This window comes from Thamnophis sirtalis, unplaced genomic scaffold (genome assembly GCF_051295495.1).
Source record: "Thamnophis sirtalis isolate CommonGarterSnake01/CBP01778 unplaced genomic scaffold, rThaSir2_p1.2 scaffold_2, whole genome shotgun sequence".
Classification (NCBI taxonomy): Eukaryota; Metazoa; Chordata; class Lepidosauria; order Squamata; family Natricidae; genus Thamnophis; species Thamnophis sirtalis.
In genome coordinates, this window is record NW_028261382.1 from 90,588,831 (window position 1) to 90,602,283 (window position 13,453).

Genomic DNA, 13,453 nt, shown 5'->3' on the forward strand with positions numbered 1-13,453 from the left:
TCATTACAAACACAACTTTCATATACTCAAAAGACCATCGGATGCTCCGGCTAAAATTATCCCCTTTTTAAGCGGACTCCGCCGAAGACTTTCCGCCAGAACGCCCTTCCCAACGATTCCTGCAAAGTCTTCCATCCCCTGGTGACTTGTGCACGTTTGCTGGCAAGCAAAGATTAACCGACCCACCCAAAAGGCACTGAAACGAGACCGGATCACTGTCAGGGCACCTGTTGACGCCCTGGTTAGGCCAGGACCCCTGTTGAACTTCACCTGAGGGTAGGATCCCTCTGCTTTTCCCTTGGGGAGTAGGGGTGCTCCGCCAGAAGGCAGAAGTGGGGGGTGCTATCAGTGCTATAGACTGGAGCCTATTTGTGGCTTGGCATAATTCGGATTCTGCTTCCCTTTGGGACCAACTACTGAGTTCATTTGACTGCAAGGCGATCCAACCGGTCAGTCCTAGAGGAGATCAACCCTGCCTGCTCTTTAGAAGGCCAGATCCTGAAGAGGAAACTCAAATTCTTTGGCCACCTAATGAGAAGGAAGGACTCCCTGGAGAAGAGCCCCATGCTGGGAACGATGGAAGGCAAAAGAAGAATGGGGCGACAGAGAATGGGGTGGCTGGATGGAGAGCCGAGGTGGCGCAGTGATTAAATGCAGCACTGCAGACTACTTCAGCTGACTGCAGTTCTGCAGTTCTGCAGTTCGGCTGTTCAAATCTCACTGGCTCAGGGTTGACTCAGCCTTCCATCCTTCCGAGGTGGGTAAAATGAGGACCCGGATTGTTGTTGGGGGCGATATGCTGACTCTGTAAACCGCTTAGAGAGGGCTGAAAGCCCTAGGAAGCGGTATATAAGTCTAACTGCTATTGCTATTGCTATGGAGTCACCGAAGCAGTCGGCTTGAGCTTAAATGGACTCCAGAGGAAGACAGAGGACAGGAAGGCCTGGAGGAACGTTGTCCACAGTCAGACGCCACTTCGCAACTAACAACAACAACCGAAATCCACCAGGGCTTTTTTTCCCCTTCGTCTCCAAAGGAGACTTTAAAAGTTCGGGTTTTTTTGTCTTTCTTCCAACTTCTGCTTCAAAAGCGGGAGGGAGGATGCAAAGAAGAGGCGGGGAAGTGACTCCTCTCTTACACCCATACTCACAGGCGCGCGCGCGCGCGCATACACACACACACACACACAGGCGCAGCCAAGCCTAACCCCAACCCCTGGGCCTCCTTCCAGCTGGAAGAGGGAAGCCAATCCAATCCACACCTCGGATTCTTAAAATAGAGCAGTGACTCGCCCTCCCGCACAGCCCAGCGGTCGAACAATGGGGTCGCTGCGGATGATAGGCGCTCCTTGATTGACAGATGTGGTGTTGGGAGCAGGGCTGGGTGCGTGGCTCTCTCCGAGGCTTATATAGAGGCGGGAGGTGGGGAAGGCAGGAGGAGAACGCGGCGGGCAGGCAGGCAAAGCAGTAAGCAAGCGAGGCAGGGAGTGAATCCGACGAGAGAGGCAGGCAGGCAGGATCAGTGGATCCCGGCGACCGCCTGTTGCTGATCGCCACGCCTCGCCGCCTTTTGCTGGGGGTTTCTTCTCCTTCGTTCGCCCCCCGAGGTTCGGCGGTCCCTCCGGGCTGATATCTCCCCCACGCCATGCACTGCCAAGGGCGGGCTCCGTCTGCCTTCCCCCGGGCAGCAGCTGAAAGCAGCCAGGCGGCGCTACAAGACCTTCATGATCGACGAGATCCTCTCCAAGGAGACCTGCGATTACTTCGAGAAACTCTCGCTCTACTCCGTCTGCCCTTCTCTGGTCGTCGGCCCAAAGCTTTGCACTCCTGCACCGGTAAGAGGCCCCGCGGACGCCCTTGGCTTTCCTCCCTCTCGGGAAGGACGAAGCCTTTTTGGGGGGGTGAGGGTTGAGGGGAACAGCCCTGCTTGAGGGGCTTTCATCCTGCCTCGGAGTCCAGGCAAAGAAAGCTTAAGGATGGATGGAGACCACTCCTCTCCCCTTCTCACCCTTCTTTCTCCTGTCTCCTTCCTTCGTTCCTTCCTCTCCTCTCCTCTCCTCTCCTCTCCCTTATTCTCCTGTCCTCTTTCCTTCCTTCCCCTACCCACTCCTCTCTCCCAATTTCCTTTCTTTTTCCCTTCCTTTCCTTTCTCTCAATTTCCTTTCCTTTCTCCTTCCTTTCCTTCTTTTCTCCTTTCTCCTTCCTTCCTTCCTTCTGTTCTTCTCTCTCTCTCTCTCCCTCCCTCCCTCCCTCCCTTCCTTCCTTCCTCTCATCTCCCTTATTTCTCCTGTCTCTTTCCTTCCTTCCCCTATCCACTCCTCTCCCCCAATTTCCTTTCTTTTCCCTTCCTTTCCTTTCTCTCAATTCCTTTCCTTTCTCCTTCCTTTCCTTCTTTTTTCCTTTCTCCTTCCTTCCTTCCTTCTGTTCTTCTCTCTCTCTCTCTCCCTCCCTCCCTCCCTCCCTTCCTTCCTCTCATCTCCCTTATTTCTCCTGTCTCTTTCCTTCCTTCCCCTATCCACTCCTCTCTCCCCCAATTTCCTTTCTTTTTCCCTTCCTTTCCTTTCTCTCAATTTCTTTCCTTTCTCCTTCCTTTCCCCTTCCTTTCCTTCTTTTCTCCTTCCTTCCTTCCTTCTGTTCTTTCCTCTCTCTCTCTCCCTCCCTCCCTCTCTCCCTCTTCTCTCCCAATTATCTGCCAAAGAAGCCGCAAAACTCTTCCTTAGAAATACGTTTTTCGAGGCACTGTTGTTATTGAATGCCAACGCTTCTGGTCTTTAAAGCAATGGAGCTTTTGAATGGAAAGTGGTATACGCAGCACTTGCCTTATCACTTGTCCCGCTGTAAACCACGGAGAGCCAAACCAGTGTGTGGGGGCACAGACTTACCTGAAACTAATATTCAGTCGCTTTGATTTTTACAGAGGCAAAGAGAGTTACACACACACACAATTAAGAGTAATCTCTCTCAAAGTGGGATTTAAGATTATTACCAAGGATTTGGGATCAACAACTGGAGAGATTATCTGTGTTTCAGAGAAAGTTTCAGTTCTTCCCCCCCCCCAGTCCTGAAACTAAGATCCGAGGTGAGAAGGAACTTTAGAAATCAGGCCTCTGAATAGGGCAGATCAATCAAGCAAATAATTCCCGATAAGGCTGTTTCTCGAATGCTCGGCAAGCAAATGTTTCCCAATTGTCACTTGGCCTGTTATACCACCTATGACTTCAAAGGCACAAAAGTGGCAGCCGTTGGTGCCCTGCAACAGAAGTGTATCCCTCCTTGCATTTGTCTTTCCATTTTTGACAGGCAGGCAACTGTCCCCCCCCCCCCCCCCGGATCTCAAAAGCACCCAGAGATAATCGCCAGGCGAAGGGTTTAAAGGCAAGGAAGGTGAATTGGATAAACCTTTCCAAGTGCTGTTAGGTGCTCAGAGCTTCAGATGGGGCTGCTTACAATACATCGTAGTTCGTGCTTACTACATGCACTCGTCTTCCACCAAACTTGAGTTCCTATGCTGAGCCGGGCAGCCCAAAAGTCCAAGATGAAGTCACTCTGCTTTGTGATTATAAGCAGAACAGCAGATAGGATTGATTGTCAGTTGCGCACGTTGGAGTTTGGGGGCTTTTTGTAATAGTAACAGAGTTGGAAGGGACCTTGCAGGTCATCTAGTCCAACCCAATTGTTTTGTCTATGGAGTTTCTCAGTCATCCAGATCATTGTTGTCCCGAAGGTCCTTTTTCCCAAAAGCCAAGTGGAGGGGTTTTTTTTTTTTCCCCTTGAAGGCGTTTTGCTTCTCATCCAAGAGGTTTCTTCGGTTCTGAAGTGAAGGAGCTTCTTGGATGAGGAGCAAAACATCTCCAAGCAAAAACAAAGGAAGTCCAGTTGCCTTTTGCAAAAGCACCTTTGGAGAATTGTTTTGTTTTCATTTCCTTCCCATAAAATAGTCAGCTTTCCCAGTAATTTTTTTAACAGTTACAGAACTTGGCAAGAGAGATGAGACAGCTTTGTACTGGCCCAGAAGAGCCAGGAATGAGTTAGTACAGAGGTCTTCAAACTTGAAGCCCACATGTCTTAAAGTTGCCAAGTTTGGGGGTCCCTAATTAGAGTTTTGGCTTAGTATAGTCCTCGTAGACAGATCTTCCTTCATTAAATCTTCTCTTTTCCAATCCTAAAGCATTTCCAAATCTCTTTCTGAGTGCTTCAGAAGTATGACCTCTAGCGTGGTCCTCCTGTAGATATTTGCAAAGACTGGCTTATCTAGCTTTCAAAGGTCGATGCTCCAATTCCGTTTCTTGCCATAATATTAATATTACATAGTGGCTGGATTTTGTTCACTGAAATGCTCCCCCCACCAGCTCTGAAACTTATTAGAATGACAAATCAATAAAACTCAAGTTCAGGGATCCTATCATTTTGCTAAATCAATCACAAATTGTTGGGTTTAAGATATAAACTAAGATTTACACCTCATGAGGGGTGGTCTCCCATATCCCTCCAAGCCAACATCAAGGAAAACACCCTAAATCTTGACATAATGTGTGAATTCAAACTTTCGCCCGGCTTAATTTAATTTGCAGAGTTAACATCAGGTTAAAATATAAAGAAGTGCTTTGTTGCTTTGAAAGACGCGTGGGATTTCTATATAATAAATAAAGTGTCCCATTGTCTTCTAGGATGTAATTCAATTCCAAGTTGATTGCAACTTATTTCCTTGTTAGGAAATAAGATTAACTGAAATAGACACCGATTACTTACAATGATCTTGCAAGCATTAGGTGTAAAGATTGATCAGTTGACATGCCTATGATTTAAATGTAAAGTAAACTCACTAATACTTTATTCAAGTATCAAGCAAGACTCAGTTCACTTAATTCTCTGGGAGCAAATATATTTCTTTTATTATGAAGTCAGGGAAGCCAATTTCTCCACACTTTTCTAAAATACTTCATTAGGAAATATTTTGCCCCTGAAAATCAGTGAGTATGTAATCAGAGAATCAGAAAATATTTTAATCCATTCCCTCCCCCCCACTTTTGGGACCAAAAATGAGAATGTGTTCAAAAAGTATATCAATTTTAATGGAACCAAGAATCAAATTAATCCCAATTTGATCAAAGGAGAATATTTTTTTAAATTGTTAGCCCACTAAGGTTGTGTTTAGAAATAATTTAACATTTACTGTGGCTCACGCAAAAGGTTTTCATACTGAGTCCCCCTAATGATTGTATAAATTTTACCCAAGTATCAAACAGAGCTGTTGTGTAATAAATATTTTAGGATGGGGAAAAGTTATATAATATATTTAGCCAATGAAGTGCAAGAAGTTGGCACAGCGACTGTGACATTTTGAAATAAGCCCTGTTTTGCTTTGAACATCTAAAGTCACCTGTTCTACTTGTGTAAAACCAATGGCAAAACTCCCGTCAGTGTAACTCCTATCAGTAAAATTACTATTTTTAAATCCCATTTTAATAGAACAGGTGTTCTCCTGCCTCTAAAAAGATTGCACTAACATTTAATGGTGTGCAGGTTGCTTTTAATAATAACATTTAAAATAAAATTGTGACATTTTCAAATTGTTCTTACTTTGATGCTTTTACTTGTGCTAAGAACCAAAATCATTAAATTTGTCTGGGGGGGGGGGAGGCAGCCAAGAATTGGAATTTTTTTCAGGTGTGGTTACTTTATCCCACACCCTGTGTGTAGATTAAGTATGTTATTATTAATGCAGATCTCAAGAAACTGCATCGATCATAACATGAGCGGCAAAGCATTTTCATGACAAATAATGTTTAAAACAAAAGCAGAAAGTTATTGGACAGGGATTCTTCCGGAAGGCGTATCTCTTTGGGCTTTAATTTAAATCTATCTATTCCCATCTGGTAAGGAAATTTTGTTTATAAAATACTCTTAGATTTCAATCACATATATTAAAAATCCCACCAATTGCTCTCTGCCAGATTCCTATCTTTTGGGAATCACCAATTTCATTCTCTAAAAAATAATTGGATTCCTTATAACTCAGTCTGGGAAAACATGCCATGTAGGAACACAATGTACAATTAATTGAAATGTTAGGGAAGTGCTTAAAGGCATTGATAAATTCCACTTTACAATTGCCTTATTACAATATTATATTGTCATTCATATTTTAGATCAATTTCCCCCTCATTTTTCATTCAAGCCAAGAATTTCTAAGCAAGAATTGCTCATTAAGAAACCCACAGGCAAGTCTCCCTATTCATTTGCATTTGCTCACATCCTGATCTTTGAGAGAGGCCATAAAATGAAACGCAGTCGGATATAAAATAAAAGTCCCATCAAAATAGATCAGTAATCTGATAGAAGTCACAAGTTAAATCACATTCATCAGTCTCCAACTACCTTGCATGCAAGTAATTAAACTTAACAAGAATTCAAAGCTCTTTGAAAGTTGTAGTTTTTCAGATGTTTTGTTGGGACTGGCTACTGAATGCAGAAATATTTATTTTTGAGTAAATTGGACTATGGAAATACCTCTCATTCAGTATTGTATGAAAAATCGGTACATAGAAATATTTTTCAAAAAGAAAAAATACTTAGCTCAGAGTCAGTTGGAGTCTATGTATCCAGTAAAAAATTTTTTAAAGATATTTTAATTTGCTGCTACTTTTCTTGTAAACTTCCAGTGAATCAGCATATTTAACAGCAGAATGATATGGGAATGTGAAATTAATTTAAAAAGGTATTTTCCTATTTCAAAGGCTTATCTTGATTATTGTTAACTCATGTGTTGGAAAAAAATATTAACAAATGGCTGCAGGCTGTTCTCTTTAATTTTTCAAGTGTCTCATAACCAAATATGGGTGATTCAGTGGCTATTCATAGATCATTCAGTTGCAAAAACTTGTATACAATATTTACACACAGGGCTAAATCAGAATTCCTCAACAGTTGCTCCTGCAATCTCAATTATTTTATCCAGAAAGTTACTCTGGATTGTGATAACAGATTAACTCATGGTGGGAATATAATTATTTCTGTTTTTATGAGTCTTTTTTTAAAAAATCAAAATAGGAACACAGATACAAAGTGGTTTTCTTTCCTTGTCCTGAATTTAATAGCTGAAACTATTAAGTTTCAGCGTGAGTAGCACAACTACTCATGGAAGGAAAGTCAGCTACTGATTAAGAATATGAAATTGATATATAAATATGAGTGAAATATATACGACCTTTTGTAACTACAGCCAAGTTGCCGATTTAAACATTTGCCTTGTTTCAGTCTTTCCAACCTCAATGCCACGGTGAGAAGCCGGGTGCATTGAGAAATTCAGCACGAAGGAAAACTATTGATAATAATACATGACATTAATAACAATACGCTCTTTAAGACAAACAACTTATAATGGTTTCCCGGCTTCCAATTGAACCTACTTGTTTTAAAAACCTTTCATCCGTGAAAGGAGAGAGGGCAAAGGAAGACAGTGCCACATTACTGTCTTTAAGCATGACTGCTCTTAATTGAAACCATGTAAAATTTACCCAGATATTATACCCAAGGCAGTTTCTAAAAGGCTTGGAATAATAATCTTCATGATGAATTGCTTCATCTTCACAGCTGTCCTAAAGGGCAGACTTTTCTCATGTTGGCAGTCAAATTTCTGAGTATTTGTGTTGGCTGGAACTTGCCAACAATCTTTGTTTCATCTTAGACTAGCACATGGCTGTTAAAGCAAAATACAACTTTTCAATGTACTGTAACTATCGGATCTTTACAGAGTTACCTCTAAGATACAGAACAGTCCAGCGATGTCCTTTTTCTGAGTCAACTGATCTCGGAATACCAGATGACCAAGTTCAGACAATTTCACCCCCCCACAACTGATTCTTCCCGTTCTCATGCTTTCTCTTCCATGTTCATCGTTGACAAAGGAATGCCATCAAGCTCAGAGTTAAATGGACTGTAATAAATACTGTCCTACTCATGCTTCTGGCTTAAAGAGGACTAAATCAGGCAAAAGAAATGCAGACTGTAGGAGTTGAAGGAGGAGGGGAAATTCGCGTAAAGGTCAAAAATAGGCTAAATTGTGTTTTATCCTTTAATTTAATAACCCATTCTTAAAACAGGCAGAAATGCATCAATGCCGTGGGTTTATATGTCCATAAAGCACATTGGGAACAATTTCTGTAAGTAAGTTGGTTGGTCCCTTCCGATGTTGAATTTATCAGTGACAAAAGCAGTTCTAACTTGGCCGTTGAAAAGTTCCAATGTTCAACTCAAAGAAAGTTGGTTAATCCAGAAAATGAACAATTTGACAGCTTTTGGTGGAAGGAGAAATGCACAAGTTGTTTGCTAAGAAGTGGTCATTTTGGGTGGTTCTCAAAATACACGGAAGAGATCGGTTACCGCAAACTTCTTTTTTCCTTGAAATCGATCTATTGAAGGCCTGAGTTATGTAAGTTATCGTAACCGGTTTATTTTTTTCCCCAAATAATAATAATAATAATAATAATAATAATAATAATAATAATAATAATAATAATAATAAACAACTACTTTGAGATTGTCTTAATGATGACAAACCAGGAGAGGAAATGTATCAATATCAAATGAATTACTCATAAGGTTATGCATGCTTGCCTACAGTAAAACAGCATTTTATTGGTTTTAAAGGCTTGCATGTACAAGAAAGAAAGGCAGGGGAATGAATTTACAGTAGGAGGCTTCAGATAATAAATACATTTCTCCCTTTTTGTCTCATTTGTTCGATATTTTAGCTTTTCCAACATATTGGTAGCAAATTGGAATGCATGAACTGCACCATTGCACCTATGAACAATTCCTTGTTCTAGGAAATGGCTTTTTAGAATGCCAGGTGTTGTGACAACCAACTTTTTTTTTTAAAAAAAAAGGTTGATTGTGTAAGAATTGCATGAGTTTTCTTGAGCCACATGATAGATAATCCTTAATCCAACCCAGAAGATGTTTTTTATTTTATTTTTATTTTTCAGCAGGGAGGATTGTTGTCGCGCTGTTGTTGTTTTTACCAAGAACAGTATAGCAAAGTGAGAGCTGTTGAGGCAAGTTCATTCAAAACAGTGGAATCTTTTCTGTACGGATGAATTTATGAGATCCAAATATCAATAGCAAGATTTCCTGATTTGCACTGATAGCTTAATTAGAACATCCTTCTAAACAACTTAGAGATTGTACTAACTAAATTCATCATCAGCAGAGGTGGGTTGCTCCCAGTTTGGCCCGGTTCAGCCGAACTGGTAGTGGCGGTGGCAGGGGGCTCCGCCCACCTGCTGGGACACTTCTGTGCATACGCAGAAGTAATGCAAGCGAATGCACACACGAGCACGAGCAAACCGGTAGTAAACTGGTTAGCAACCCACCACTGATCACCAGGTTAGGTTTCAAACTCTGAATATTATTTTTGGAACCATGTTGACCCCAATTGTTGTCACTTTGTTAAAAGCCCACTGGTTTAACATCATACTTTCATAATTTTGGCTTCCTTTTGCTATTAATTTGATGCTGATTTTGTGAAACAGCTTTTTCGTTGTGGATTTTATCACAATCTTTCAACAAAGGAGGGACACTTTAACTATATATTTTATATATATAAAATACTAGCCGATAACCCAGAGTTGCCTGGGTATTTATTTATAGGGGGAAAATGTCCGGACCAAATGTAATTTCTAATGTTGGGCTTTCCCCCTTACCAGAAGGAGCCCCCTTGTGGAATACTGTGAAGCTGTTACCATGGCAACTCCACTGTGCTGCACAGTAGAAGCCATTTTATGGCAGTACAGTAGAACTCATTTTAAGGCACAACAGGCTGTATCCTAACAGAACACACGGCCCAAGAAGTTTTAGTTGTGTCTTACCCCACAGTATTTGTTTTCAAAGAGTAAGTCATCGGAGTACCAAGTTTAGTTGAAATTGCTCAAGGTGTTCCAGAGTTATGCAGACACACACACACATGTATGGATTAGGACGCATATGTTGGCAAAGCTTAGAATATTCTTTTGTTCTGCATAATCAAAAATCCACCATGCTGTTCCTTAATTCATATTGGATGTACCCTGGCTTGCAATTGCCAATAGCAGGGGATGTTGAGAGATGTAGTTTACACATGCAATACCCATGATAATTATAAATAAAGATTTAATTACCCCAGAACTGTAATACCATCTATCTCAGAACCAGAAGCTTCTCAGAGCTACCTGTTGACCCTGAAAGCATTGAAGGCTGCACCCCAAATTGCCACACAATGGAGGATTTTAATAACTTTTAATAATTTAATAAATGCGTGGGAAGTAGTTTTACTTCCTGCAGTTGTATTTATTGCCGCTTTAATTACATGTCACTTAAACCATGTAAAATTACATTTTCTTCCTGGACACACCCACTTTTTGGCAGGTCGGTTCGAAGATTATCTTAGGGCCCTAAGAAAAGTTGCACACTCCAGATATAATAATAGGATCGACACTCTAATGCTATCTCTCTTATCGGCTACAAATTGCCATGTAACCTAGGATCTGGAGAGGTGGTTGAGTGAAATCACTGCATTGGGAAACTCATGTGCAATGCTTGTTCGTGTATAGGGAGTAGATAACCCTTAGGTGACTTGCATCTATATATACATATATAAGCGGCTGTGTGTGTCTCTGTGTGTGTGTTCTAGCATAACTCTGGAACGCCTTGAGCAATTTCAACCAAACTTGGTACACAGATGACTTACTCTCTGGAAACAAATACTCTGGGGGTAAGATACCCCTAACACCCATCAGGGTATGTGTGTCTTGGCATGTAGTGGCACGCAGAGCCCTCTCTGTGAGCCATTGCCCAGCTCAGCTTCACTGCACATACGGGGGGTGAGAGGGTCGTATGCGTATGTGGAGGTTGCGGGGGGGAACACAGGGGTGTGTGGCATGAGGCCCCCCCCCTGTCTGTTTTTGCTCCCAGGAGGCTGCAGGGAGGCCTACTAGGCCCAAAACAAGACAGGGAGGGGTCATGCGCGCATATGTGGGGCGTAGGAGGAGCCCAGGGGCATATTGTGTGAAACTATAGATATAATTCATTACCTTTCCTGTCTAATGCAAGATTAGGATAAATAAATACCTGGGCAACGCCAGGTTATCAGCTATTTATCTCATATAAATTAATTAGGCATTATTTCCTATTACGTTTGCAATGATTGGGATCCCTTTTGTCAAACTGAGTCTCGTACTAAGAAAGGTCAATATATTTTTCATGAGGACTAGGCAGATAGTTAACATTTTTAAGGGTGGAGAAGGTGGAAGGGAAGAAGGGAACGATCAATGGCCTATTATCAATCAGTGTGGTGCCTGTGGCCCTTGACTTACGACCATTTGTTTAATAATCGTTCAGCCGTTACGACAGCAGGAGCTTCTCTGCACGCACAAAAGCTGTTCTCTGTATGGCACATCTGTTGACTGAAGTTCAGTGACGTTCACTCCCATAATACTTGTCAGCCATTCCTGAAATCGAAGGTATAGTCTTCTTGGGCTTTTGGATTCATGTTGGAGCCCATCCTCAGGGAACTTCTCTTTGTGGTTGTCGGAGAATCAAGAATAGTAAAGGGTAACTTTCTAAGCTGAAGAGCCAGCACTGTCCGAAGACGTCTCCATGGTTGCACAGAACACGGCAGGGGTGGGTTTCAACTGGTTCGCGGCGGTCCCTGCGAACCGGTTGGTCGGCGAACCCGGAAGTAAGTAACTTCCGGGAACGGCGAAGGGCTCACCCGCCCGCCCACGCTCCTTACCCGGTTTTGACAAGTTCTGCGCTTCCACGCATGCGCAGGACACATACAGCGCCTGCGCGATCCTCCAGGAGCAGCTGGAGCATCGCACAGATGCTAGTACGCATGCGTGCGCCGCGCGTGTGCACGAGGACGCCGCCGGCCCCTTTCCAACCGAACTGGTTGGAACAGGGTGAGAAACCCACCCCTGGAACGCGGTTACCTTCCCACCAAAGGTGATTCCTATTTTTCTCTTTGCATTTTTTACATGCTTTCGAACTGCTAGGTGGGTAGAAGCTGGGACAAGTAACAGGAACTCACTCTCACTAAGGATTTGAACCGCTGAGCTGCCAACCTTCTGATCGACAAGCTCAGCATCTTAGTCACTGCACAACTGCATCCGTCTCTAAATCTGAAGCTGGAGGCGCACCCATGTCATTTCCGTCCACCCAATTTCCTACACAATGAAATGTCTGCACTTCACACAAAGCTCTTCCAAGCTAGGCAGAGAGTAAATAGCGAGTTGAAAAGATTTCCGATGACCAGGCTGTCCAAAGTTGCAGTGTTTTAACATTCCATGTGCAAATCACACAGCCTTTGAAGGACGCAGAGAAGCCCTTTAGAAATTACTAAGTTGCACCACGGAAATCCAAAGGGTCCATCCGGAGCGTTGAAGCCAGCCTCATCAACTCTGGAAGCTTCAGAGAAGCAGAAGATTTATGACATATTATAAAATGATCCAGTTGTTATATCGGTGACCCCAGAAGCTCGCGATGGCATTTTTTTTTTTTTAAACGGAGAAGGTCAGCAAAAAGTCCCAGCGTGGAATTGTTTTAAATTTGATCTGGGACACACTTCAAAATCCGCATGGAAACTGTTTCTGCTGAGCCCCACTTTCCCCGTTTAATTGAATGGATAGTGTTACAGCATTCCTGAGGTATGGCCGAGAGCTGTGGGAAAGGGAGCAAGACAGGATGAGTACAGTGTGTGCGGATTCTTTTTCACCCTAAACCTTATTATCGGCCCTGTAACAGCTGTATTAATTCACTTAAATAAAACAAACATGACATTGTAGGTAATACTGTTTATCAATCTCATTTACACCTAGAGCTAGAGGGAGTTTGCATTCTGGCAATGATATATAGGCCACAGGAATAGGATAGGCTCTCTTATTTGCAGAAATCTTTCCATCTAGAAGGATTATAGCAGTGGTGGGTTTCAAAACTTTTTAGAACCTCTTCTGTAGGTGTGGCCTGCTTTGTGGGAGTGGCTTGCCGACCATGTGACTGGGTGGGAGTGGTTTGCCAGCCAAGTGACTGGGTGTGCGTGGCCAACTTGTAAAAAGTGGTGAAACTCATTTAACAACGCTCTTGCTTAGCAACCAAAATGTTGGTTCAAAAACTCTGGCATTTGAAGCATGCAAGTCTTAAAGTTGTCAAATTACAAGATCCTTGCACCCCTAACCCTTTAGAAAAAAAATCCAGGGGTGTTCAAACTTGACAGCTTTAAGACTTGTGGACTTCAACTCCCAGAATTCCTCCTCTCGCTCTTCATCTTGATGATGTGCGGATGGGCCGGGGGAGGGAGCTGGAACTGGTTCTAAACGGCACTGTAGATTTGTGGAACCTCTTCTATAGAAGAGCTTAGAACGGGCAGGAACCCACCCCTGGATTATAGGTTGACTGAGGCCATGACTGTAATGCTCATA

General features: G+C 42.8%; 1 protein-coding gene across 1 annotated transcript in view; it reads left to right on the forward strand.

The window, feature by feature from the left end:
* Nucleotides 1-1,549: 1,549 nt before the first annotated feature.
* BARX2 (BARX homeobox 2) overlaps nt 1,550-13,453 on the forward strand; it is a gene marked incomplete at its 5' end in the record, with an annotated part of 51,207 nt that continues 39,303 nt past the window's right edge. Inside the window, 2 exon segments of the mRNA XM_014065711.2 lie at nt 1,550-1,802; nt 1,805-1,834. Of these exon segments, the coding sequence (XP_013921186.2) occupies nt 1,550-1,802; nt 1,805-1,834 (283 nt within the window).